The sequence below is a fragment of the Pongo abelii genome, chromosome 9 (assembly GCF_028885655.2).
Source record: "Pongo abelii isolate AG06213 chromosome 9, NHGRI_mPonAbe1-v2.0_pri, whole genome shotgun sequence".
In the NCBI taxonomy this organism is placed as follows: domain Eukaryota; kingdom Metazoa; phylum Chordata; class Mammalia; order Primates; family Hominidae; genus Pongo; species Pongo abelii.
Window position 1 is genome coordinate 6,511,460 of NC_071994.2, and position 27,354 is coordinate 6,538,813.

At 55.9% G+C, this 27,354-nt stretch overlaps 1 protein-coding gene across 3 annotated transcripts in view; it reads right to left on the reverse strand.

The window, feature by feature from the left end:
• The window catches only part of LRP5 (LDL receptor related protein 5), a 142,954-nt gene that overhangs the window by 43,232 nt on the left and 72,368 nt on the right, over positions 1 to 27,354 (reverse strand). For all 3 annotated transcript variants that reach the window (XM_024255552.3, XM_063728052.1, XM_063728053.1), the window contains exons 6-9: positions 21,945 to 22,341; positions 18,793 to 18,964; positions 4,158 to 4,374; positions 1,228 to 1,517 (exon numbers count right to left, since the gene is read on the reverse strand). In XM_024255552.3, coding sequence (XP_024111320.1) covers positions 1,228 to 1,517; positions 4,158 to 4,374; positions 18,793 to 18,964; positions 21,945 to 22,341 — 1,076 coding nt within the window. The remainder of the gene's footprint in view (positions 1 to 1,227; positions 1,518 to 4,157; positions 4,375 to 18,792; positions 18,965 to 21,944; positions 22,342 to 27,354) is intronic.

The window sequence follows — 27,354 nt, forward strand, 5'->3', positions numbered from 1 at the left end:
TTGTAGTTGTCCAATACTTTAGAACAGAGGTCGGCACACTTTTTCTGTAAAGGGGCGGATGGTACATATTTTAAGCTTTAGAGCCCATACAGATCTGTCACAACTCAACTTAGCAGAACAAAACCCACCACAGACAATCCATAAACAAATGCGCTTTGGTGTACACCAATCGAACTTTCTTTTTTTTTGAGACAGAGTTTCACTTTTGTTGCCCAGGCTGGAGTGCAATGGTGCCATCTCGGTTCACCACAACCTCCGCCTCCCAGGTTCAAGCCATTCTCCTGCTTCAGCCTCCCGAGTAGCTGCAATTACAGGCATGCGCCACCATGCCCGGCTAATTTTTTTTGTATTTTTAGTAGAGACGGGGTTTCTCCACGTTGGTGAGGCTGGTGTGGAACTCCTGACCTCAGGTGATCCACCCGCCTCGGCCTCCCAAGGTGCTGGGATTACAGGCGTGAGCCACCACACCCAGCCACCAATCAAACTTTCTTTACAGAATCAGAAGGCCAGCCCATGGACCAGTTTGCTAAACTCTTCTTTAGAAGGCAAAAAGTTTTCCTAGGCCAGGCACAGCGGCTCACACCTGTTATCTCAGCACTTTGGGAGGCCGAGGTGGGCAGATCACCTGAGGTCAGGAGTTCAAGACCAGCCTGGCCAACATGGTGAAACCCTGTCTCTACTGAAAATATAAAAGAAAATTAGCTGGGTGTGGTGGTGTGTGCCTACAGTCCCAGCTACTCAGGAGGCTGAGGCAGGAGAATCACTTGAACCTGGGAGGCGGAGGTTGCAGTGAGCTGAGATCATGCTACGGTACGCCAGCCTGGGCAACAGAGCAAGACTCCATCTCAAAAAAAAAAAAAAAAAAAAAGTCTTCCTGTATTTGTCCTGGCTGTTTATATTTGCACTATAAATGAAGACAGAGTCTGCTAAGCAAACGGGCACCGACAAGGGAGTGGGTGGGGTGTCTGAAGTCAAGCTCAATGGACAACAAACATTTCACATTCACACAAGCATTTCACAAAAGCCCTTGTGTGTGTCTACTGGATTTGCTCATTATAATCATCTTTTTTTTTTTTTTAAATAGGCTTGCTCATATTTGATTAGCTTGAACTGCGTTACAATAAATATGACAGTGCTTTAAGAAAAATGTCTGGAGCCTTTGAGGCAGGAACAGAGGCAAGGTTTTCCCATAAAGGCTGCCTGTGTGCACGTTCTGGCCCACGCTACCTTCAGGCTGACGTCTGTCCAGTAGATGTGGTTGTTGGACACATCAAAGTCCAGGGCTGAGGCCTCCTTGACGCCCGTGAGCGGGATGGCCACGTCGTTGTTGTTGGTCTCGAGGGAGATCCTGTGGATGGCGGCTCTGCTGGTGAAGACCAAGAAGGCCTCAGGCACGATGCAGGTCTTCATGTCACTCAGCAGCTCCAGGCCGATGGGGCAGCCACACCGGGTTGCGTGGGGTGTGAAGAAGCACAGGTGGCTGCACCCCCCATTCCTGTCCGCACACGGGTTGGTTCCTGGAAGCGAACACAGAGGCTCCAGTCTAAACACCAACAGCCCAGCAGGGAAAGGGGTGCGGCCAAGCCACACAATGAATGTCGCCGTGAGCCTCACAGCTCAGGGGTGCCAAGCTCAGGACTCACCCCCGGGTTGGGTCCGACCTCATGGCTGGGTTGGCCAGGCTCAACCCTCAAACACACATGCACCTTTCACCTGAAAGCCAGGATGTGCCAAAAGCTCCAACGTGCACAGCTTTATTCCTGCCACACGTCAAACAGGGACAGTAGTGGGGGTGGTGGGAGAACACCTGGCAATGGCAACCAAGTTGTCCCCTGGTATGGCCAAGGGTCAGTATCAGTAACAGCAGTGCAGGCTCTGACCTGACCTTGTCAGGCGCCAGGCACTGGTCCCAGGGAGTCACCTGTCTGAACTCACTCCATCCACCTTGGAGGTAGGAGCTATTCTCATCCCCATTTTTCATTCAGGGAAACTGAAGCGCAGCGAGGCTGCTGAAGGGAGTCAGGAAGTCAGGGAGCAGCTCGGCAAGAGTGCCAGCCCAGTGGTCCAGCCTCCTGGCCTGCGCTCCGGCTCAGGAAGAAAGCAGTTAACGCCTCGGGGCAGGGACCAGGCAAGTTGCCCCTCAGGGCCTTGGCTCCTGAGAGTCCCAGCTAGGCCCTTCCTCCAATTCACAGACATTCCCAGCAACCCTGAAAACTCACGTTCACCCAGGACGGCCAAAGCTGCCTCTTTTTCACATAGTACAGACAGCGTTCGTTTATTTTTGGTCAGTCTGTTAATTTCACTCATCAACCAAAGTGCTGTTAAAATTGGCTTTAATTTAGTGTGAAATACTTCAGCCAAAAAAAGAAGCCTTTTCTCCATCTCCTTTAGTAAACCATGGGGTAAGAGGGGAGGGGGAAAAAGCCCAATTTCTCAGTTTTAAATCACACCCCCATGGAGGCACCCTTTTGTCTTATCTCTGGGGTTTATTTTTTGTCCTTTGAACAATCACTCACAGGTCTGTCTCACCTTCCATGGTGGATAGTAAATGCTTTTTGTTTTTTGTTTTTTTTTGAGACAGGGTCTCACTCTGTCACCCAGGCTGGAGTGCAATGGCATGATCTCAGCTCACTTCAACCTCTGCCTCCAGACTCAGGTGATCCTGCCACGTCAGCTCCCTAAGTAGCTGGGATCACAGGGACATGCCACCATGCCCAGCTAATTTTTTGTAATTTTTTTTTTTTTCTGGTAGAGATGAGATCTCTCTATGTTGCCCAGGGAAGACACTCTCAAATTCCTGGGCTCAAGTGATCCTCCTGCCTCAGCCTTCCAAAGTTCTGGGATTTCAGGCATGAGCCACTGCACCTGGCATAAATTTTCTTTTTTTTTTTTTCTTTTTGAGACAGAGTCTCGCTCTATTGCCCAGGTGGAGGGCAGTGGTACAATACCAGCTCCCTACAACCTCTACCTCCTGGCTTCAAGCGATTCTCCTGCCTCAGCCTCCCGAGTAGCTGGGATTACAGGCGTGTGACACTACACCTGGACTAATTTTTTTTGTTTTTTTTGTACTTTTAGTAGAGACGGGGTTTCACCATGTTGGCCAGGCTGGTCTCAATCTCCTGACCTCAAGTGATCTGCCTGCCTCAGCCTCCCAAAGTGGTGGGATTTCAGATGTGAGGCACTGCACTGCCCCGGCCCTGGCATGAATGCTTTTTTAAAGGAGGCTGGGAAAACTAAATTCGTGGATTGCATCCCCTGCATGAGGACTGTAGGGTGCGATGAAGGCCGTGAAGGAAGCACTCACTGCTCCAGGGGTCGCCCACAATGCCTCAGCTCCAGGCTTCCGCGGGGCTGTCCTTTCTGCCCCAGCCTGCTCCCTCAATTCCCAGCTCCCTTGTATTTTAAAGCCGGGGATCTAACGTCACATCCACCCGACGGGGAACAGAGTCAACCCGGGCATCTCACCCAGGACTGCAGGCAATGCAGCAGCAAGCATCACGTCCTCTGTCCTCTCATCCTTCATCAGCAAAGATTTACTGAGTGCCTCTGACAAGCAGGTGCAGCGCGGGACCCCAGCAGGACACACAGCCCCTGCCCGCGAGCCCCAGGCCTGTCCCTGCCGCACCTGGATGCTGCTCTCTCCAGTGTAACTCTATCACCTTTTCAGGAAGAGACAAATCATTGTGCCAGACAATGACCTCCTCGGGGAGCGTCCTGAAGATCCTGGCTTTGGCATGCGTTGGCCACGGGGCAACAAGCACAGCCCAGCCCAGGCAGACCCAGGAGTGAGTCCTGAGCTCGGCACCTGTGAGTTGCACGGCTCTGCCTCCCGTTCCCCAGTGCGAGTAAAGCAAGGAACTACATTAGCAGACGGGGTCACTCGGGGCACGAAGGCTCCCGGCCAGGGCCGGGCACATAGCAGGTGCTCAACAAATGTTAGTCAATTTCTAACCATTCCTAGTCCATAACCACTTCCTAATCAGCACCCTTGGTCCCTTCCCATCTGTCCTTGGCCAGATACTGTCACCTTTCCAGTCCTGCCCTTCCCCAGGGCGGGGCACCTCAGCTCAACACTTATGCCCAGGCATGGACCCGTCACTTCCTCCTCATGCAAGTCTGCGTGGCTGAGCCACGGCTTGGGGCCCCCCTGGACTCACCGACGACCTTGGCCACGTTCACAGCTTTGAGCCCCATCAGGTCGGGCAGCTGGTCAATGATGACGTCCCGGCTGGCCTTGACCTTGTGCACCCGCTCGATGCTGCGGCGCTGCCAGTCAGTCCAGTAGATGAAGTCCCCCAGCAGCGTGAACCCGAAAATGTGCGGGAGCTTGTCCTCCAGGAGGGTCCGCCTCTTCGTCCCATCAACGTTGATCACCTGCAGGACGGCAGAGATACAGGTCTAGATGGGCCAGGGCCACGCCAACAAGAGCCAACCCTGACCCTGCCTGGGGCCTGAGCTGCCCCAAACAAGACGGGTTCAATGCCCAAGAGCCTCAACTTCACCTGCATCTTGCCAGGTACCATAAAACACCAGGTATCATGGTTCCCCAGGGGTGCTGGATAAATGACGCTTTCTTTCTTTTTTTTTTTTTTTTGAGATTTTGAGACTGAGTCTCCCTCTGTTGCCCAGGCTGGAGTGCAGTGGCAAGATCTCGGCTCACTGCAAGCTCCGCCTCCCAGGTTCAAGCGATTCTCCTGCCTCAGCCTCCCGAGTAGCTCGGATTACAGGTGCCTGCCACCACGCCTGGCGAATTTTTGTATTTTTAGTAGAGATGGGGTTTCACCATGTTGGCCAGGCTGGTCTCGAACTCCTGACCTCAAGTGATCCACCTTCCTCAGCCTCCCAAAGTGCTGGGATTCCAGGTGTGAGCCACCGCGCCCGGCCATGATGTTTTCACTAGGATGCCACGTCCCCAGCTGATAGAGCAGTGACAGGGCCAGCTGAAGATCCCTTTCCCTTAGCATCCCCCACCTGTGCTGGGATGAGAAGCAAGATTTGGAACAGACCAGGCAAGCAGGTGTCCTCTCCCGAACCACTGCAGGCTGACAGGCAGCGGCTGCCTGGAGAACCAGGGAGTGCTCCGCAGGAAGGAGTCCTGGGATCAATTAGCAATGCCTGCCCCAGGTGCAGCAATGAGGGGAGGGCTCCAGATCACACCCACCACACAGAGCAACTGCAGGACCTGGGGCAGGACCTGGAGCAAATGTAAGGACCTGGGGCAGTTATGAGCAACGGCAGGGCCTGGGGCAAAGTTCTCCCGCTTCTCTGTGAACTCATTTCCCACTGGGTCACGGCCCGATGAACTCTGAGGGCACTTCTGGTTCTAAGTCTAAGCCTGCAGGTCTCAGATGCTTTCCACCCTGTCTCCTCTGAGATGTAGCAGCTAAATATTTTTCTTGAAGAGTCAATGCTGATTAAAAGCAACCACCGCAAAAGCCACAGAGGAGAAAATACTGTCAAGGTAAAAACACCTGAACCAACGGAAGCATACAGCCGCGTGAGATAGGACGTGGTTCTGATGATCCACGAGCCTGCGGAAATGTATGTTAACAGGAAGGTTGGGTTAGGCGCAACATCCAAGTTCTCCGGCTCTCAGGACAGGATGAAAGAGACATGAGGCCATTAAAGGTAAGCTTCCACGGGCCTCCTGCTACCAGATTACATTTCCAGTTTACCAGAAAAGTGACAAGTCCTCTGTTTTGCAGGTGGCAAAACTGTAAGGTAGATGGAATGCACGTTAAGAAGCAAAGACTTCAGTCATCTGTTGTTGGATGGCACAGGATAAAGCTGCTAGGGCCAGGCGCAGTGTAATCCCAGCCTGTAATCCTAGCACTTTGGGAGGCCGAGGCAGGCAGATCATTTGAGGTCAGGAGTTCGAGATCGGCCTGGCCAACATGGTGAAACCCCATCTCTACAAAAAATATAAAAAAAACGAGCTGGGCATGGCGGCACACACCTGTAATCCCAGCTGCTCGGGAGGCTGAGGCAGGAGAATCGTTTGAACGCAGGTAGTGAAGACTGTAGTGAGCCAAGATCATGCCATTGCACTCCAGCCTGAGTGACAGGGTGAGACCTTGTCTCAAAAAAAAAAGCTGCCAGGAGAGCGGGAAGGGGACTGGCAGCTCTGGGACCCAAAGCCAGGTCCCGCCTCAGCTCTGCCCCCAAGGGGCTCTGCGTCCTCGGCAAGTCCTTGCACCCCCATGGGTCTCGGTTTCTCCACCTGTAACTGAGGGGCTCAGACTAGCCCAGTGGCTAACATCACAGAGGAAACAACAAAACAGAAAACAACGGCCTGACCCCAACCTGGAGCAATTAAGTCAGAATCGGATGGCCCAGGGCCCAGATATGGGATCATGGTAACAGCCCCCAACAGGCAGTTCTAGGGCCCAGGTACAGGATCATGATAACAGCTCCCAACAGGCGGTTCTGACGAGCAGGTGGGCGGGAACACGGTTAGACCAGCCCCTGCGACCGTGCCTGGAAGTCCGAGTTCTCCACCCACGCCTGGATGCTCCGGTGTGCAATGAACAGCTGGTGACAGAGACCTGGTTCCAAAATCCTCTAGGGTTCTTCACGTTTTGCCTCCACAACAGGAAGACACGCAAAGGCCATGAATGCACACACCTGTGTGTGACGCTCAGAAAACACCTGAGGGGCTGGCTCCATCCCAGCAGCACAGAACCACGCCAGGGAGGGATCCGGCCGTGGCGTACAATGAGGAAGCGCAGGCTTCTCCAAGGACACCCAGCGTGAGAGGAGGGGCTCACAGTAGTGGGGGGAACCCTTGCACCTTCTTCCACTCACAATAACGGGGCTGGGGGACGGACATCAGCACAGAACACAAACACCACAAAGGAAAGAATCAGCATTTAGAAAAAGAAAGCAATCCAGGTTTCAATCTACCAAAAGGTCACTATTATCTGTTAAATTTTATTTTATTTTTGTAGAGATGGGGTTTCACCATGTTGGCCAGGCTGGTCTCAAACTCCTGTGCTAAAGCAATCTGCCCATCTCGGCCTTCCTTCCAAAGTGCTGGGATTACGGGTATGAGCTGCCGCACCTGGCCAGAGGTCACTATTTTTATTTTTTATTTGTTTTTTTTTTTGAGACGGAGTTTCACTCTTGTTGCCCAGACTAGAGTGCAATGGCGTGATCCTGGCTCACTGCAACCTCTGCCTCCCAGGTTCAAGCGATTCTCCTGCCTTAGCTGGGATTATAGGCAAGCGCCACCATGCCTGGCTAATTTTGTATTTATCTATTTATTTATTTATTTATTTATTTATTTATTTATTTATTTTTAGTAGAGACGGGGTTTCTCCATGTTGGTCAGGCCAGTCACAAACTCCCAACCTCAGGTGATCTGCCCGCCTCAACCTCCCAAAGTACTGGGATTACAGGCGTGAGCCACCACGCCCAGCCCAGAGGTCACTATTATCTCTTGGAGAGATTTTTCTCTTCTTGCTCTATTTCCACACTTTCTTAATTTTAATAACCAAATTTCCAGACATGTTGAACTGAAGTGAGGCGAGGAAGTCCATTTCCCTGGCTTCACTGAAGAGCAATAAAAAGGAGCCCACAGAGGGCCCAAGGCAAACAAGGGTGCTGGGCAGCGGCCGGCAGCCACTTCCTCCCTCTCTACCCTTGCTCCACACTCCCAGATGGCCCCAAAACAAAGTGAGAGGAGGCCACGGGCTGTTCCACCCGGCTGGGGCTGGCTGTAGCCTCGGCGAGTGCAAGACGCTGGCTCTGGGCCGGCAGGGCCTGCGGAATCTCCTGGATGGGCAGAGCCTCCCACAGAGACCCCTATGGTGGCTCAGAAGCCACTCCCTGAACCTCACCACTTTCCACCTGGATTCCAGAACCCGGGACACTCCCCTAAGCTCCCTACTTTCCACTCAGATTCCAGAATCCCAGGGCACCCTGTGGACCCACCAACTGGGAAAACATCAGGCTCGCAATGAGCAGTTCTCAGTTGCTCTAATACTGGAGGAAGGAATCCCAAAGTGGCCTTCTGAGGACAACTTTCAGCACACCATGACCGGCCCAACCCATCGGCAAAAGCCACTCTGCTGGGTCAGGCCTCCCCCAGACCTGGGGCAGGTTCCCTCTGGGCCGACTCAGGAGGCCTCCGCCTTTCCTGGAGCCAGATCTTTCCAAGAATGCCTGAGCCAAGCCAAGCCTCTGGGCGTCAGGGGACAAGACACAGAGAACGTGCCCGTCCTGGCTCCCGGGAGGGAACAGGGCCAAAACAGAGTTCAGAAATAACAGGGGCCAAATTTAGGACACCCAGGAACGCCAGCGCCGGAAGAGAACTTGGGAGATGAATTTTCCAGGACAGAGGTCAGCAAACTTTTTTGTAAAGGATAGAAAATATTTTCAGTTTTCAGGCCATAAGGGTCTCTGGAGCAGAAAGCAGCATGGAGAGCACGTGACTGAACGGGCATGGCTGTGTTCCAATACATGTTTTTTTGTTGTTGTTTTTTTTTTAAAGAGGCAGGGTCTGGGCTCTGTCACCCAGGCTGGAGTGTAGTGATGCGATCTTGGCTCACTGCAACCTCAAACTCCTGGGCTCAAGCGATCCTCCCACCTCAGCTGCCTAAGTAGCTGGGACCACAGGCGTGAGCCACCACACCCAATGCTTTTTCAATATTTTTTTTTAGAGATAAGGTCCTGCTCTGTCACCCAGGCTGGAATGCAATGACATGATCATAGTTCACCTCCGGATCACTTGAGCCCAGCCTCAAACTTCTGGGCTTAAGTAACCCTCCCACTCAGCCTCCCAAATAGCTATAGGCACACACTACCACACCCACCAAAACTTTATCAGTGAAAAAACAAAAACAGGCTGGGCTCCGTGCCTCGAGCCTATAATCCCAGCACTTTGGGAGGCCAAGATGGAGTTCAAAAACAGCCTGGGCAACATAGAAAGACCTTGTCTTTACTAAAAATAAAAAAAAATTAGCCGGGCTTGGTGGCACGCACCTGTAGTCCCAGCTACTCAGAAGGCTGAGGCAGGAGGATCGCTTGAGTCTGGGAGGTCAAGGGTAGGTACAGCGAGCCCTAGCACTGCACTCCAGCCTGGGTGACAGAGCGAGACCCTGTCTCAAGAAATTATTTATGGACACTGAATTTTGAATTCCATATAATTTTCATGGGTCATGAAACCTCCTTTTGATTTTTTTTTCAAGTAATTAAAAAATGTAAAAACTACTCAGCTTGAGCATGGTGTAAAAACAGGTGGCAGGGCTGGATCTGGCCCGGGGGCCGTAGCTCTCGACTCCTGCTCTAGGAGTTCTGCGCACTTGTTTTTCAGGAAATGAAACTAGACCCGAGAGGCTGTGTCTGATGACAATGAGATGGTCCAGCCAGAGGCCACCAAAGTGTCCAGCCCTGTCCTCTCCGAGCTGCCAGCTTCTGTCCCATTCCCAGGGTGAGCAGAACAGGCGCGCGCCCCTCTGACCAGAACACCAAGGAATGTGCCAGCCGCCAGCTGCCAGCTGGGAGGGAAGGACGGGAGATCCCAAAGCAGCCCACCCTAGCTGTGCTCTGAGGGGCAGGGCTGCCACCGTTCTGCAGGCTGACTCTGCACAGTCGCCTGCTGTGCAGTGTTTTTACGAAGAACCCTGTGTTTCCTCTGACTCGGTTGTGCAAACAGACATGAGCCCAAGACCCACCCTCTGACAGCATGCGTTCAAAGGGGAGAGTTCTGTTGTCTGAGGGAAGAAGTATCCCACTCTGTCAAATGCAAAACCCAAAAGGAAACGGCAACAGTTATCTTGCTTCACGTAATAAAAAAAGATCTTATACATATGTGCGCGTGTGCAAACACACACACACACACACACACACACACACGGCTCTGCAGTGCCAAAGCCCAGGGGTATAGCCTCTCCCCAGATCCCTGGGAGCACAGTGCAGCCAACAGACCCTGTCCCATCACTCCTGCTGTGAGTGATGTCACCTCCACCCACTTAGCAGAAGTCAGCGGTGCCTGTCAAAGGGCATGAGGTTTGGGGGTCACTCCTGACCCAGACCTGGTATGTCCCCCGAGTCCCCATCAGGGGTCAGCATGGAGACCCCAACTCAGGCTGGACCTCAGAGGGTCTCTGCTCTGGGAGACCAGGCCGGCTCACAGGCAAGCGAAATGACAATGATGATGGTGATGATGACGACGGTGATGGGAACTTGGGCCAACCAAACGCACAGACCCTGGAGGGGCATGGAAGGGCCACAGCTTCCAGCCTCCAGGCAGGGACCAGGTGTCGCCATTTGGAAAGAAGACCTTCCCTGGGATGCCAAGGAGGCAGGATGTCCCCACCATGGCATACGGCTGGAGTGACCCAGGCTTCCAGGGGAGAGGGCCGGGGGCAGCTGGGCACATGGGGCTGGGGTTCGGGAGAGGGCTGGGCTGTCCCTCCAGCATGAGGGCACGGCCAGCGGGTGGGAAGAGCAGCACTGGAGCGTGGGCCTCGGAGACCCGCAGAGGTGCCAGACCCTGCCACTTTCACACACAGCCATGTCTTGTGGCACAGGATATAAAAGCCATGGCAGAGCAGAGGGGAGAAGGGGAGGGTAGAGGGGAGAAGGACAGGGCAGAAGGGAGGGGCAGGGCAGAGGGGAGAAGGGCAGGGCAGAGGGAGAGGGGCAGAGCAGGGGGGAGAAGGGCAGGGCAGAGGGGAGAAGGGCAGGGCAGAGGGGAGAAGGGGAGGGTAGAGGGGAGAAGGACAGGGCAGAGGGGAGGGGGCAGGGCAGACGGGAGAGGGGCAGGGCAGAGGGGAGAAGGGGAGGGCAGAGGGGAGAAGGGGAGGGCAGAGGGGAGAAGGGCAGGGCAGAGGGGAGAGGTGGAGGGCAGAGGGGAGAGGGGAGGGCAGAGGGGAGAGGGGGAGGGCAGAGGGGAGAAGGGCAGGGCAGAGGGGAGAGGGGCAGGGCAGAGGGGAGAGGGGGAGGGCAGAGGGGAGAGGGGGAGGGCAGAGGGGAGAGGGGGAGGGCAGAGGGGAGAGGGGGAGGGCAGAGGGGAGGGGGGAGGGCCGAGGGGAGAGGGGGAGGGCCGAGGGGAGAGGGGGAGGGCCGAGGGGAGAGGGGGAGGGCCGAGGGGAGAGGGGCAGGGCCGAGGGGAGAGGGGCAGGGCCGAGGGGAGAGGGGCAGGGCCGAGGGGAGAGGGGCAGGGCCGAGGGGAGAGGGGCAGGGCCGAGGGGAGAAGGGCAGGGCCGAGGGGAGAGGGGCAGGGCCGAGGGGAGAGGGGCAGGGCAGGGGGGAGAGGGGCAGGGCAGGGGGGAGAGGGGGAGGGCAGGGGGGAGAAGGGCAGGGCAGGGGGGAGAAGGGCAGGGCAGGGGGGAGAGGGGCAGGGCAGGGGGGAGAAGGGGAGGGCAGGGGGGAGAGGGGGAGGGCAGGGGGGAGAAGGGCAGGGCAGAGGGGAGAGGGGCAGGGCAGAGGGGAGAGGGGCAGGGCAGAGGGGAGAGGGGCAGGGCAGGGGGGAGAAGGGGCAGGGCAGAGGGGAGAGGGGCAGGGCAGGGGGGAGAAGGGGAGGGCAGAGGGGAGAAGGGCAGGGCAGGGGGGAGAAGGGCAGGGCAGAGGGGAGAGGGGCAGGGCAGAGGGGAGAGGGGCAGGGCAGAGGGGAGGGGCAGGGCAGAGGGAGAGGGGCAGGGCAGAGGGGAGAAGGGCAGGGCAGAGGGGAGAAGGGCAGGGCAGAGGGGAGAAGGGCAGGGTAGAGGGGAGAGGGGCAGGGCAGGGGGGAGATGCTCCCAGCCAGGCCTTCCCCTGGCTGAGCCCAGGTAGGCGGGGAGGCAAGAACGTGAGGGCTTGGTCCTGAGGGGACATGCTGGAGGCTCACAGGAGAAGCTGAGTGTGGCTGCAGGTGTCCCAGGTTCCAGAACTTCCAACCCCCGGGGATCTAGACTCGGGAAGGGGGCTAAGGAGGTGTCCCGGGGCAAAGCCAGCACAACACTGGAATTCCTAGACCAGGAGGCTGGAAAAACGGTGAGAAGAGGCACCTATGCGAAGCAGAAGGGAGGTGGGGCCGCATCCAGGGGACCTCAGCCCACGACCACTCGGGCCTCACACGCGGTGGGGCAGGACTTGAATGTGGTTCCAAGCAACCCGCAAGTGTCAGGACTGCCCTGGGTGGGCCCCAGCAGGTGGGGAGGGCACTCAGGGCTGGAGCCACCGCCACTCCCAGCTGTCACTGATGATGGCAACAGCTGGTCACAGGATGGGGCTAAAACCCCTGTGTGTGTCAGTCAGGCTGCTGGGGCGGCCTGGAAGCTGATTCCCAGGACAGCTGTCATAGACAAGGCCAGCAGGAGGGGCCTCCCAGACCCATCCGCCGTCTCCGCTCCACTCTGTAAATCTGTTGTGGGCGTCTCTAATGCCATCTACATGAAACCTCATTTCACAGACCTTTGTTCTTCTCCCAGTTCATCAAGGGATCAGCCACAGCTGCCCGTGAAGTCCTCTCATGCACTGGGAGCTGAAAACCTGGAGCCCGATTTTGTGTTCAAAGGCAGGGCCCGGCTAGCCCCCAGCAAGCACCTTCCTCCCAGCGTCCAGCTCCAGAGCCCAGCTGCGCATGCCACCGCGTGGAATGGAATCCTCTTCTCCCACCACTCCCCAGCAAAGGTGAGCGGCAAAACACGACCAGGGCTGGTGTGGGCTCCTCATTACCTGGGTTGGCCGCTTCGTTGCCTCCTGACATAGCATCTTAGAAATGTTCCCATTGTTCCAAATGTGTCTTCTCCCTGACCCCATTTATACCTCCCCCAACCATCCCTTCCACCTGGAGTCCAACTGCACCCTCAAAGAGCCATGGCTCCTTGCACCTCAGCTGTCCCCAGTCCCCAGAAGCCTCCACAACCCCAGCAGCAGCCACTGTCCCCGCCATTGCCTGGGACGCAGCTGGCACACACTGCACGCTCAGTGGGTGTTTGCTGAATGCGCCTGCAGGCCCAAGACCCTCATGTGAGATGGGGGTCCACAGCAGGAACACTGGCGCATCCACCCCTGAACAAAGTGCCAGGAGGATTGGCTCCTGGCGCTGGGCAAGGACCTGAGAAGCGGCCATGACTCGCAGAAGCCTGAGAACATACCCAGGAGCGGAGCCCACTTGCAGGAGGAAAAGACGCACCAAACTCCAGCAGAAAACACAGAGCCAGCACCTCCATGGGCACATCCGAGGTGTCCCGGGGCAGGAGGTGCCGGCAGGAATCTCGAGGCTAAGTCAGCTCTGGACGTGCAGGTGGATGGCAGGGCGGGTCTCGGCATCCACTTGCACATTCCCAGAGAGTGTGCCACCAGGGCCACAGCGGGGAAAGGGACCCTTGATGAGGTAGTCTGAAAACGCCTATGCGATGTATCCCTCTCTTAGAAACAGCTTGTGTAAGCATATGAAGGGCCCTGAGAAGGCCTGCAGTGAGGCACCCCAGCAGTGCCCAAGTTCCAGCCACCAAAGACACCCGTGCCTCGTGCCATCACTCTTCATCCTTCAGTATCTCTCCTTAGGCCTCCAGCGATGAGCTCCAAATCGTCAGGTAATGAGCTTCCAGTGCGTGACCGCAGGGTGGCCTGCTCCATGACCCCCCTTCTGCTACTGTGACACCCCCACTTCAATTCCTCGGTTGGTCCTTTTTTTTTTTTTTTTTTTTTTGAGATGGAGTCTCACTCTGTCGCCCAGGCTGGAGTGCAGTAGCGGGATCTCGGCTCACTGCAACCTCCGCCTCCCAGGTTCAAGCGATTCTCCTGCCTCAGCCTCCCAAGCAGCTGGGATTACAGGTGTGCACCATCATGCCTGGCTAATTTTTGTATTTTTAGTAGAGACGGGGTTTCACCATGTTGGCCAGGCTGGTCTTGAACTCCTGGCCTCAAGCAATCCACCCACCTCAGCTTTCCAAAGTGTTGGGATTACAGGAGTGAGCCACCACACCCAGCCACCTCGGTTGCTCTCAATGTGTTCCAATCTTGCTTTCCTGTCCTGCCATGCTCACAGGGTGTCTTTCCCTGGCCTATTTTGAAAGCCAAGGACGTGACCCCCGCCTGTTCCCTCTCTCTGCCCTTCTACCTCCTGACCTCCATCCCTTCTGTGTGTCCAGCACCACGGCCTGTAAGCCTCATATTCCCTATAGCAACCCAGCACTGCGTATAGGGCTTTGAGGATGTATAGACAGATTCTTAAAGTGGGAAATCGGGCCGGGCACGGTGGCTCACACCTGTAATCCCAGCACTTTGGGAGGCCGAGACGGGTGGATCATGAGATCAGGAGATCGAGACCATCCTGGCTAACATAGTGAAATCCTGTCTCTACTAAAAACACAAAAAAATAGCCAGGCGTGATGGCGGGCGCCTGTAGTCCCAGCGATGTGGGAGGCTGAGGCAGGAGAATGGCGTGAACCCGGGAGGTGGAGCTTGGCCAGTGAGCCGAGATCACGCCACTGCACTCTAGCCTGGGCGACAGAGAGAGATTCCGCCTCAAAAAAAAAAAAAAAAAAAAAAGTGGGTAATCAACACGCAGTGCTCACGTCGTTGTGACACGAAGGCCCCAGCAAGCGCAGTTCCTGGGGGTGAGCTCCTGCGACCCCCCTGTTCCTGGACAGCTCCGCTTCCTCCTGACTTCATTTCTCTTCTTGCTTTGTCTGACTTTGCCAGACCCTCTAAGTCTTCTAACTTCCCAAGGACAGTATGGAGAATGTGGAATTCCTTCCTTTCACCTGAGATGCCTTCCCCATTCCCCAGAACCCCCCCCATCCTACTCCAGTCTGGACCACTGAGATAATAAAGTGACTTCAGGATCAAACCACAGACATCGTGTATCCAATGTGGACAAAACGCTCCTGTTTTGAGCTTTGGTGTTCTCATCTGAAAAATGTGGGAGCACCCTGGGCTACATCCACAACACTAGGAAGTGGTAAGGATTGGAGCTTGGTCGGCTGTGGGGTCAGACGGCCCAGAGACCCCCTGCTCGCTGTGTGACATGACAAAAGCTGCTGTTCCCTAAACCTCATTTCTCGTTCGCAAATGGGGACTGTGAGACGTATCTCAAAGTGCTGAGGTGTGGCAAGCCTGGGACAAGACGCTCAGCATCCTAGTTATCAGGGAAATGCAAGGCAAAGCCACATGGGACACCCACTAGGCTGGCTGTGATGAATGTTTTTATACATTTTTATTTATTTTTATTTTTGTTTTATTTTAGATGGAGTTTCACTCTTGTTGCCCAGGCCGGAGTGTAGTGGCGCGATCTTGGCTCACTGCAACCTCCGCCTCCCGGGTTCAAGTGATTCTCCTGCCTCAGCCTCCCAAGCAGCTGGGATTACAGGCACCTGCCGCCACGCCCGGCTAATTTTTATATTTTTGGTAGAGATGGGGTTACACCATGTTGGCCAGGCTCGTCTCAAACTCCTGACCTCAGGTGATCTGCCCGCCTCAGCCTCCCAAAGTGCTGGGATTACAGGCATGAGCCAGCGCACCCGGCTGAATATTCTTTTTAATGGAAAAGAAGCGTTTGTGAGGAGGTAAAGTCAGAACCCTCACACACTGCCGGTGGGGATGCAGAACGGCGCAGCCACTGTTGAAAACAGTTTAATGGCTCCTCAGTAAGTCAAACCTAACATTACCATAGGACTCAGCAATCCTACCTCTACCCATATATCCAAATAATTCACACAGGTGTTCAAACAAAAACTTGAATTCAAATGTTCACAGCAGCATTATTCATAGGAGACAAAAGGTGGAAACCACTGCCCACCAGAGACAAACAAAATGTGCTCTGGCCATACAATGGGATGTCATCCAGCCACAAAAAGGAAGGAACTTTATTTGCTGTTTTTTCTTTAGACAGGGTCTTCCTCTGTTGCCCAGGCTGGAGTGCAGTGGTGCGATCATAGCTCATTGCAGCCTTGACCTCCTGGGCTTAAGCGATCCTCCCACCTCAGCCTCCCAGGTAGCTGGAACCACAAGTACACACCACCATGTTTGGTTAACTTTTAAAATCTTTGGTAGCTGGGGTCTTGCTAGGCTGGCCAGGCTGGTCTCAAACTCCTGCCTCAAGTGATCGTCCCGCCTTGGCCTCCCAGAGTGTTAGGATTACAGGCCTAACCCACTGCACCCAGTCAGGAATGAGGTTCTGATAACGTGTGACAATGTGGGGATGAATCTGGAAAACACAACGCTATGGAAAGAAGCAACATGCAGGGGCCACATATTGCAGGATTCTAGTCACACAAAACGTCCAGAAAAAGTGAACCCCCAGAGACAGAAAGTAGTTTAGTGGTTGACAGAGGCTGGGAAAGAAGCGAGAATGGGCGTGAGTGCCGGCGGGCATGGGGTTTCCTTCAGGGCAGAAGAAAGTGTTCTACAAGTAGATAGTAGCAGAGATACCTGCACTACATTGTCCTCATACTAAATGCCCTGAATTGTTCACTTTTTAACAATTTTTTATTTATTTATTTTTCAAGACAGAGTCTTGCTCTGTCGCCCAGGCTGGAGTGCAGTGGCGTGATCTCAGATCACTGCAACCTCCACCTCCCGGGCTCAAGCGATTCTCCTGCCTCAGCCTCCCGAGTAGCTGGGACTACAGGCACCTGCCACCATGCCCAGCTAATTTTTGGATTTTTAGTAGAGACTGAGTTTCATCATGTTGGCCAGGCTGGTCTCGAACTCCTGACCTCAGGTGATCCGCCCACTTCAGCCTCCCAAAGTACTGGGATTACAAGTGTGAGCCACCATGCCCAGCCTGAACTGTTCACTTCAAAATGGTTAAAATCGTCAATTTTGTGCTATGTTTATTTTACCACAATAAAGAAAATCATTGAGCTGGGTGTGGCGGCTCATGCCTGTCATCCCGGCACTTTGGGAGGCCGAGGCAGGTGGATCGCTTGTGCCTCAGGAGTTTCAGCTTGGGCACCACGGTGAAACCCCATCTCTACAAAAAAAAAAAATACACAAAAACTAGCTGGGTGTGGTGGTATGTGTCTGTAGTCCCAGCTACTCAGAGGCTGAGGCGTCAAGATCACCTGAGCCCAGGGAGATTGAGGCTACAGTGAGCCGTGATTGCGCCACTGCACTCCAGCCTGGGTGAGCGAGCAAGACCATGTCTCAAGAAAACCACTGCTGAGACAGTACACAGAACAACGCCTGTCACAGGCCTGGTGTGCCACAGACAGTACACGGAACAACGCCTGTCACAGGCCTGGTGTGCCACAGACCCGTGAGTCCCTGACCTGCTCCCACGGGTAGCGGGGATGCGTGAAGGCAAATCATCCTCAGCGGCCCGCAAACATGGGCCTTGCCAAAAACAAAACATTTACAAGGAGCTCCAGCAGGAAATGGCCACACCTGCAGCTTCTAGGGTTTTCGTGGGAAAGACATCCACTCAGCTTCCCCTATCCCTGGGTTCCCCACCCTGAAGGTGCTGAGACTCCTCCCGCTCAGAAGCAGGGTCTGAAATCCTGCAACACAGACACACACTCGTGTTCTCCATCCTGCCCTGCCCTGCAAGCTGCCTGATTCGGGCCTCCCCTGGGAGCCTGAGGAGAGCAAAGGTGACCCCGATGGTGATGTCAACAAGGACTGATGCGGCTCAGGAAAATCCTTCAGAAGCTGCTGGAAAGAGAGGGAGGTGTCCACCCTGAGAAGAGACACCGAGGAGAGGCACCCCGAGGAGAGGCACCAATGTCACCTCAATGGGTGACGATGGTGCGATGGGGACACATGTAACATATCACTGGCACCAAGAGCACCTCAAAATATGCTCAATAGAGGCTGGCGCAGTGGCTCATGCCTGTAATCCCAACACTTTGGGAGGCCGAGGCAGGTGGATCATGTGAGACCAGGAGTTCCAGACCAGCCTGGCCAACATGGTGAAACCCTGTCTCTACTAAAAATACAAAAATAGCCGGGCGTAGTGGCGGGCGCCTGTAATCCCAGCTATGCGGAGGCTGAGGCAGGAGAATGGCATGAACCCGGGAGGCGGAGGTTGCAGTGAGCTGATATCGCGCCACTGCACTCCAGCCTGGGCAACAACAACGACAACAAAAACAAACAATCAATCAAACAAAATCAAACAAAAACAAACAAAAGACAAACAAAAAAGCTCAAGAGAGGCTCCACAGGTGAGCAAAAAGCAAGCTGCCAAAGCACGCCCACGGGACGACGCCACTGAAACCCGACCACAGCGGCAGGGCGAGGCTGCGTCCACGGGACGACGCTACTGAAACCCAACGACAGCGGCAGGGCGAGGCTGCACCCAGCATAGGGAGAACAGACATCTATGGAAAAACAAAACTGCCTTCAACTGCTTGGGAACCAATCACCAAACTCAGGCCAGCAGCTGCCTCTGGCTTCAACAACACCCATGTTTTCTGTCTTAAGCAGGGCAGTGGATATGTGATTAATTTTTTGTCTTAATTTTGTATTGTGAAATAATTTAAGTCTCACGGTAAGTGGCAAAAGCAGTGCAAAACCTGTGTCCCCTTTGCCCGGGCTGGCCTCAAACTCTTGGACTCCAGCAATCCTCCCACTTCAGTCTCCAAGTAGCTGTGACTACAGGCGCCCGGCCGAATGGTAACATCTTACACAACCACAGGACGTTGTGTAGCGCTACCCTCTCAAGGCATTTTTGTCAGAAAGTATTGTAACTATTTTCTCAAGCATTCCATGTGGCCAAATAGCAGAGCACAGGCACCCATCGGTGCCTCGCCGATATGTATGTCTGGCTGCAGGGGGTGGCCGGGCCTGGCCTCTCGGGAGCCCAGGGACAGCCGGGCAGGGCCAGGCCTCCTGGATCAAACACGTCCATGGGAGCCTCACCTCAATCTTGTCTGTCTTGGCGTCTCCCCAGTAGAGCTTCCCTTCCTGCAGGTCCAGGGCCAGGCCGTTGGGCCACCCAAGGGAGGCATTGACCAGTACACGCCGCTCCTGCCCATCCAGGTTGGCACACTCGATTTTAGGGTTCTCTCCCCAGTCTGTCCAGTACATGAGGCTGGAGAAGAAGCAGAAGTCCAAGACCCCATGAGTCTGTCTGGTCTCTGCACTGGTCCCCAGTGCCAAGAACAAGGCCTGCCCCCAAGCCGGCCCCCATCACATGGGTAAATATTGATGTCAGTAAATATTGGTGTCGGTAAATGTCAGTGCTGGTAAATGTCAGTGTTAGTAAACGTCGGTGTCGGTAGATGCTGGCGTTGGTAAATGTCAGTGTCGGTAGATGCCAGTATCGGTAGATGTCAGTGTCAGTGAATGTCAGTGTCGGTAAATGTCGGTGTCGGTAAAAGTCGGTGTCGGTAGATGCTGGCGTTGGTAAACGTTGGCGTTGGTAAACATCGGTGTTGGTAAATGCCGGTGTTGGTAAATGTCAGTGTTGGTAAATGTTGGTGTTGGTAGATGCTGGTGTTGGTAAATGTCAGTGTCAGTAGATGCCAGTGTCAGTAGATATCAGTGTCAGTAGATATCAGTGTCAGTAAATGTCAGTGTTGGTCAATGTCGGTGTTGGTAGATGCTGGCGTCGGTGTCAGTGGTAGATGCCAGTGTCAGTAGATGTCAGTGTTGGTAAATATCAGTGCTGGTAAATGTTGGTGTTGGTAAATGTCAGTGTTGGTAGATGCCAGTGTAAGTAGATGTCAGTGTTGGTAAATGTCGGTGTCAGTAAATTTCAGTGTTGGTAAATGTTGGTGTCAGTAGATGCTGGCATTGGTAAATGTCGGTGTTGGTAGATGCCATGTCAGTAGATGTCAGTGTTGGTAAATGTCAGTGTCAGTGTCGGTAAATGTCGGTGTCGGTAAATGTCAGTGTCGGTCAATGTTGGTGTCAGTAAGTGCTGGAGGACTGAGCATGCCAGCGGCAAGCCCAGTGACCAGAGTCCCTGGGCTTCCACCCTGTGCAGGCCTTACCGCACCAGCCCTTGGACTCTCAGGGGTCAGGAGCTCATCTCCCATCCCAAAGGTCAGTGGACAGAAATGACCCTGCCCAGGTCTGGGGCAGCCTCACGTCTGACTGGCGGGCTGGAGGAGCTGAGCACCTAGAGGAAGAGGCAGAGCAGAACCTTCTGCACATAGCTGAAGGGCTCCCCTATGCAAAGGACAGGTGACTTGTTCCCTGGGGCCCCTCAAGGAGGGAACCCAGATCCTGGGGTGGCAGCTCAGGGGTGGAGGTTCTGAGGCCCCAGGTCACAGCCTCTGCTTTAGCTGTGTCTGACCCAGCCAGCCAGCCCCTCTTGCCTCCCGCTTCCAGCTCGGTGCCCCTCCCTGGACCCCACGACCTCACAGGTCAGACTGCCAAGCCCATTTCCCTGGGATCCTCAGACTCATGAAACCAGGGCTAGGAGGGACCTTGGAGTCAGCTTCCCCATCCCTTCCTCTTTCACAGAGGAGGACACCGAGGCCCACGTAGACAGTGACTTAACCAAGCTCCTGACCTCAGGGCCATGTTCCCTTCACTGTAGCTGGCAACCAGTTCCTGTGCCTCTTGCTAAAGCCCCTGGGGACCCCACTTCTCACCCTCATCCGCCCTTCTCGGGGCACAACCCAGCCCTTCAGCCACTGCCATGGAGCAGCCCTTTCCCACATGCCTCCGTGCCCCAGGGTCCACGGAGGGCTGCTCGAGCCCTGCCCTCTGCCTGCTGTGCTCCCGCTGCCTGCTGCCTGACATGCTGGCTCCTAGACACCAGTCCACTTGCAGGAAAAGCTCCCCAGCCAGCACACTCACAACCCCCAGGGCCGGGCCACGAGCACAGGCTCCACAGCCCGCAAATCCTCTGCCCGCCGCTGCCCGACGGGCGCCCTGGGCAAGTTACTTCACCTTCTGAGCTTCAGGTCCCAGGGCCATGAACCTGGAAACACACCTGGTGCCCAATAAGTGCTCCACAGAGGGCAGAACCGCTACTGACCTCCCAGCTCCTCTGGGATTTCCCATCGGCACCCACAGCTCCACTGCGCCTCCTCCATCAGGGTTTTCCCATTCAGGGTTCTGGGTTATGAGCCCCCAAGAAGGCCCCTGGCTACTACCCTCTGAGCCACTGGGGCGGGTCTCAGAAAGGCTCCCCTACTGACCAACAGACTCTCTGCTTTCACAGACTTCTATGCTAGAAAGCTGGAGCCACACTGCCAGGCCCAGCCCCACACTTGCCACATCCTGCTGTGTGACCCTGGGCAAGTCCCTGAGCCTCTCTGGGCTTCAGTGTCCTCAACTGTACAACTGTACCTATCCCCCTGGATGAAAAGACCCATGGTGTGCAAAGTGTTAAAAGAGGCCTGGCCTGACCGGGCGTGGTGGGTCATGCTTGTAATCCCAGCACTTTGGGAGGCTGAGGCAGGTGGATCACCTGAGGTCAGGAGTTTGAGACCAGCCTGGCCAAGATGGTGAAACCCCATCTCTACCAAAAATACAAACATTAGCCGAGCACGGTGGCAGGTGCCTGTAATCCCAGCTACTCGGGAGGCTGAGGCAGAAGAATCACTTGAGCCCAGGAGGCAGAGGTTGTAGTGAGCTGAGATCGCACCACTGCACTCCAGCCTGGGCGACACAGTGAGACTCCATCTCAAAAAAAAAAAAAAAAAAAAAGAGGCCTGGCCTGTACTGCTGTACTGTGGTCAGTGTCACAGAGGCTGCCCTTACTGTCAGTACCGTCATCCTGGAAATCAACCCGGTGGACCGTTCCATTCCACAGATGAGGAAACTGAAGCCAGGGGAACAAAGGGCTCACTCCAGGTCTCCAGGGCTTTCTATGCATGGACCCAGCAGCAGCACCAGACCACCAGGGTGCTTGTTAGAAACCCAAGTCTTCAGCCCCGCCCTGGAGCTCCTGAATCACCGCTCTGGGGGTGGGGCCGAGCTGCCGGTGTTTTAACAAGCCCTCCTCCGGGTTCTGATGCAAGACAGTGTTCCAGAATGACAAGTCCAGGTCAATCTCCCTCTCGCCTGTGCTTGGCCTGGCCCTGGCTCCAGGCCCCGGCCCCCGCCCGTCTTACCCCATCACGGGGTGCAGTGCGATGGCTCGGGGCTCATCCAGGTCCTCCGACACCAGGATCTTGCGGGAGGTGCCATTGAGGCGCGTCACCTCGATGCGGTCCGTGCCCGTGTCGGTCCAGTAGAGGTTTCGGGCCACCCAGTCGACTGCGATGCCATCAGGGTCGTTGATCTCGGTGTTGACCAGCGTCTGCGCCCCAGACCCATCCAGGTACGCCCTGCGGATGGCCCGCACCTCATCATCCGTCCAGTAGACGTAGCCCTCTAGTGGGTCGTAGTCGATGGCAATGGCGTGCCGGATGTCGTCCACCTGCAGCACGATGTCGGTGAAGTCCGGCGTGTCCAGCGAGATCCTCCGTAGGTCCGTCCGCCGGGCCAGCAGCAGCACCTCCTCGGCTCCTGTGGAGACAGGTGCAGTGGGATCAGGGGTCAAGGGCCTGCAGCAGGCACAAGACTAGGCCTGGGGTGGGCCGGGCGAGGGAAAGACTCAGCCAGGCCCCCAGGGCTCTCCTTGCAAAGGCTGGTGATGTTAAGGTGACACACAATCAGCCCATGCTACATGGTCACTCGTTCATCCTCATGACACCTCTGGGAGGCTGGCACTGTTTGTTTCCTCATTTTACAGGTGAGAGAACTGAGGCACAGAGAGGTTATGCATGCAGCTGAGAGCCACACAGCCAGGCCATCGGGCTTCAACTGCTGGGTGGCAGCTGCCTCACAGTCCCCCTGGTTTCCTGCCAGCCCCTCTCCTGGCCACAAACCAGCCCCAACCACAAGTCCCTCCGGGTACCAGGCTGCAGACCCAGCTGCTGGCCATGCTGCTGAGCGTCCCCAGCACGCCCACCTTGCAGGGGCTCATCCTTCCTGCCCAGGTCGACACCACTTCATCTGTCCCTCCCCTCCACCACCGAGGGCAGCTTCAGGCCCCAGCACCGTGCCCGGGGGGCTCCTAGGCAGGGCCAGACGCACCCGTCAAGTGAATCGCCCTCTTTGCTCAACTGCCCAGATGCTCCCGGGCCACCGAGATGAAGGGAAACCCTGGTTCTGAGGCCTAAGACCCGGGGGCACTTTCAGGAACACCAAGAGCTAACACAGAGTTTCATGACCACGTGATACACCAGGCAACACAGGTGCGAGACCAGAAACACCTCCGGGGCATGCGTTCTGGTCACGGCTAGACCCAGGGCCCCGGCTCCTTGGATGGGGCTCCACCGCGGCCTCCACACAGCTGGGCCATCAGAACATAGCGATGACCCCCAGTAACTCAGACCTCGTTTCTAAATAGGGTCCCACAGAGAACAGGCAACGCACTGTCCACACACTTCCAACTAAGTTTCAGAACCACGCCACGAAGCACCCACCCCACAGCCACCTGGGTCTCTGCTGCACCCCAGGGCCAAGCCTGCTGCTGGCTGAGCAGCTTGAGGCCACACCCCCCCACGGCATGGGTGGACAGGGTTCAGAGCGGCACTTAGGCAGGTGGATGAGGGGAAAGCCTGGTCCTCTCAGGATGTCCTTGCAGACAGGCTGGACACAGCTGGGGACAGGTGGATGCTCAGGTGATTCTGGTCTCAAATAAAAGCCCCCTCTCTAGCTGAGGGCAGGATTTGCCAGCCCTCAAGACTTGCATGTGTTAAATCCCCAAGGAGAGTTCTCTCTGCTCCAGGCATCTGTGCCCTGCCTAACTCACCACCGTGACCTGACGGCGTACAACCGGCACAAGAGAAGCTCAACTCAGGCTCCCTCGGTGGCCACAGCAACACTCTGAGAGCATCTGAGCAGCAGGGCCCAGGGATCAGCTGTGGACAGGGTCCTGCCGCTCAGGCCCAGCGGCGTGCAAACCCAAGGACTCCTCACCACCCACGCCACAGGACGCACGGAGACCCCCCGACCTTTCAGCCATGGCCCTCCAGTGGGCTTCTCAGTTTAGGGGGTGGGGGATTACAGGATTCTCTTCTGAACCCCCGTGGCCCACCCTCCACATGCTCCTGACCCCAGGGCCCGAGGCTCCACACACAGCGGCATCAGCATTTCTGACTGTGTCCTAGGACCCCCAGTTGGGATTCATCAGAGCTTCCTGCAGAAATTGCAAGTGGAAACCCACGCAGACTTGGGGCCCCCAGGGTGCCCCATAATCCTGACAGATCCTTCCCGAGGTTGCTGGGGTCAGGATGTGGCTCCCTCCCCAGGTTAGGGCATCGTCTACTCATTTGTTCCAGACCTTTCTGGTCTCAAGGATGTACAGAGCCAAGAAGGTCAGAGTCAGAGATCCCTCCCAGCGTCCTGTGGCCATGCCCCTGCACAGGGCCCAGGTCACAATCTGCAAAGGGGCCCGGGGCTGAACCAGCCCAGAGCATCCCTGATACCCTGGCCCCTAGACCTGGCCCTGCAGCCAACTGCCAGGTCTCCTGAGTGCCCTGCAAGGCTGCAGCCTTCAAACAACAGACAGTCCCCTGTGCCCAGGCTCTGGCTCTTGCCAGGAGGAATGCAGAGACTGTTCCAGGATCCCGGCATCCAACGTTTCAATGAAGGACAGGAGCCCCTCCTGACTCCTGCTCCAAGCCCCGGGGTGCATAATCTGATTCCTCCACTAGAGGGCGCCCAGGTGATGGCGACAGCGACACGGGCCCAGGGCTGGGGAAACTGAGGCAGGCAGGCTGGGGAGAGCAGAGGCAGCACTTGGAAGGTTCCCCAAGTGCTCGGCTACAATGGAAATCTCTGACAGCCAAATTCAGATCTGGTCAAAGGCGTCTGATTTGGTGTGTATTTGTAGGGGGAGGGGAATCTCTGAATTTCAACAAATTTTCTCCCTCTAGGCTCCACTCCCAAAATGTTCTGTTGACAATGGACCTGTCCTTCAAGGCCCAGGTCACACAGCACCGCCACCTCTTCCTCAGGGAAGCTGTTCCTCCCGCCACCTCCTCCTCAGGGAAGCTGTTCCTCCCCGCACCCCAGTGGATGGCCACCCCGTACCAACAGTCTGCCCCACAGCGAGCGCGCCACCCTCACTGGCTCACTGGGGTCCTGGTACAAGCCCCCTGCTCTCCACAGCCCCCAGCACAGCCCCACGCCCGCAGCAGCACTACATCCAGGGATGAGCAGGGAGAATCCAAGACCGAAACCTCTGGGGCCTGCTGGGTGACCTCAGGCAGGTTCCTGCCCCTCTCTGGGCCTGTCTCCTCATCCAGTGAATAATCAGCCAGGCCTGGCAGTGCCTGAGTCCCTGTCTAGCTATGACTTGGAGGGGACCAGAGACTCCACTTCACGAAGGGTCCCTGCTTAATCAGCCATGGTGGGGAGATCACAGTCCTGGAAGTCCCCAAGGGCTTGGCCGGGAAGAGCCCCGTCCACATGGTGTCTACAGAACTTTCCAATGAGACTGCCAGGCACAGTGCAAGACAAATCACGCTTGACCTCAGCAGTGTGTCCATCGTGGCCCCACAGAGAACACCAGTGCCAGACAGAAACCGGCACTTGATCCCAAAACACATTCCAAGCCTGCCTTGCCAGCCCGTTCCCTCTGTCCTCCTAAGAAATCACTGAAGTAGGCCGGGCGTGGTGGCTTATGCTTGTAATCCCAGCACTTTGGGAGGCCGAGGCAGGCGGATCACCTGAGGTCAGGAGTTCAAGACCAGCCTGGCCAACATGGCAAAATCCCACCTCTACTAAAAATAGAAAAATATGCCGGGCCTGGTGGTGCACTCCTGTAACCCCAGCTACTTGGGAGGCTGAGGCAGGAGAATCACTTGAACCCAGAAGGCAGGGGTTGCAATGAGCTGAGATCGCGCCACTGTACTCCAGCCTGCGCGTTGGGGTGAGACTTCGTCTCAAAAAAAAAAAATCTTTAAAGTAACACAATAGCGCAATTTTCACACACCACTCCTCGAGCTATGAGGATGCCCCATCCTACGACAAGGACCCCGACGCTCAGAGAGGGTAGGCTCCCGGCCCAAGGACACACAGCCACAAGAGGAAAGCTCACTTCGCTTCGCTTCCTCAAACACTTCAATCCCAGGAGCCAGCACAAGCAGGAAGTGCGTTTTTCACTTGCCGCCTGGCTGCCTTCATCATCCCACCAGTATCTCTGTGGGAAGCTAGTTCAGGCCAGGCCCTGGACCCGCTGCTAGGGAAGGAGGGGTGGACGAAACAGACTTGGGATCTGCCCTCAGGACTCCCTTGGGGTCACAGGGCAGAGACCTTAGGTGAACGACACCATCCGTGAACACACAGCCACGAACTGTACTGTGAAGGCAGGCTAAGGTTATGGGGTCTGTGCGGGGGACCTGCTGGGATTGAGAGGTCTGCTCTCCAGCTCAAGAGCCTCTGCGGTTTAGGTAGCTGTCACCACGTGGCAGGTTGTGGCAGGTTGTGGCAGGTTCTGGCGGGGTGTCCCAAATGGGCATAGAACCTTGAGGGGCTGAGCACACCCAGCCCTAGCCCTCTGTTAACCAGGTCAGCAGAGGGCCCCCAGACTCACCACCAGGAACCCATTCTCGGCATCCCTTCCAATTACTTAGGAATAAATCAAACTTCTGTGGCGAAGCAGTCCTTTCACTGCTGGGGTCAATCTGTAGGAGTCTCTGACACCCCTCAGGCAGCAAGGCCTCTGAGGTTTTTGAGTTTTGCAGAGACTGAGACACCTGGGAGAGAGGCAGGACCCAACCCATTTGCCTGAAGGTCTGAGTGAGCTGTGACCAGCACAGAGGTGACCCCAGTGGTGACGGGGACTCTGTCCAGCCAGGCCGGCAGGGAGCAGCCGCAGAGAGAGTGCCAGCAGCCTGGGCTCCGCCAGAGGCCTGCCGAGGCTGGTGCCCACAGCTGGCCTCCAGGAGGTTCTGTGTGTAGAGTGGTCCGGGCGGCACAGCCATGGCCACGGGGAAGCAGGCCTGGGGTTGGGAGGGGCAGGTGCAGGGGACTCACTGTGCCAGGCTATAAAGAAGAGAGGCCAACTCCTTCCCTGGGACCAGCTACAGAGCCTTGGTAGGAGTTTATTTAAACACCAAGGAAGTAAATTGTTTGGAAACTAACAGTTTGGCCAAATGGTTTTCTTTGGGGTTGTATAAACCAATAGCCAGCCCCACAACGTTGCCTGAAAGTGAAACCTTCCCCTCGCCCGAGCCTCCTCCAGGCAGGCTGCTGACCTTTCCCCTTCCTCCCTGCATGCACGCAGGAGAGAAGGGCGACATCCCTTCCGCGAGGCCAAGCACAGGGCAGGGGCTTGGGGCAGGGGCCAGGCAGGGCACAGCTTCCTGGCAGGCAGCCTTATCCTCAAAACAAAAAAGCAGTCCCAAGGGACAGCCGATGTCATGGACACGTCCCGCTCGACACCGTCCGTCCCTGCCCACCTCTGTCCCCGGACACATGGACACGCAGAACCTGCGGAGGGCTCCCGTGACACATCGCCACCAACCA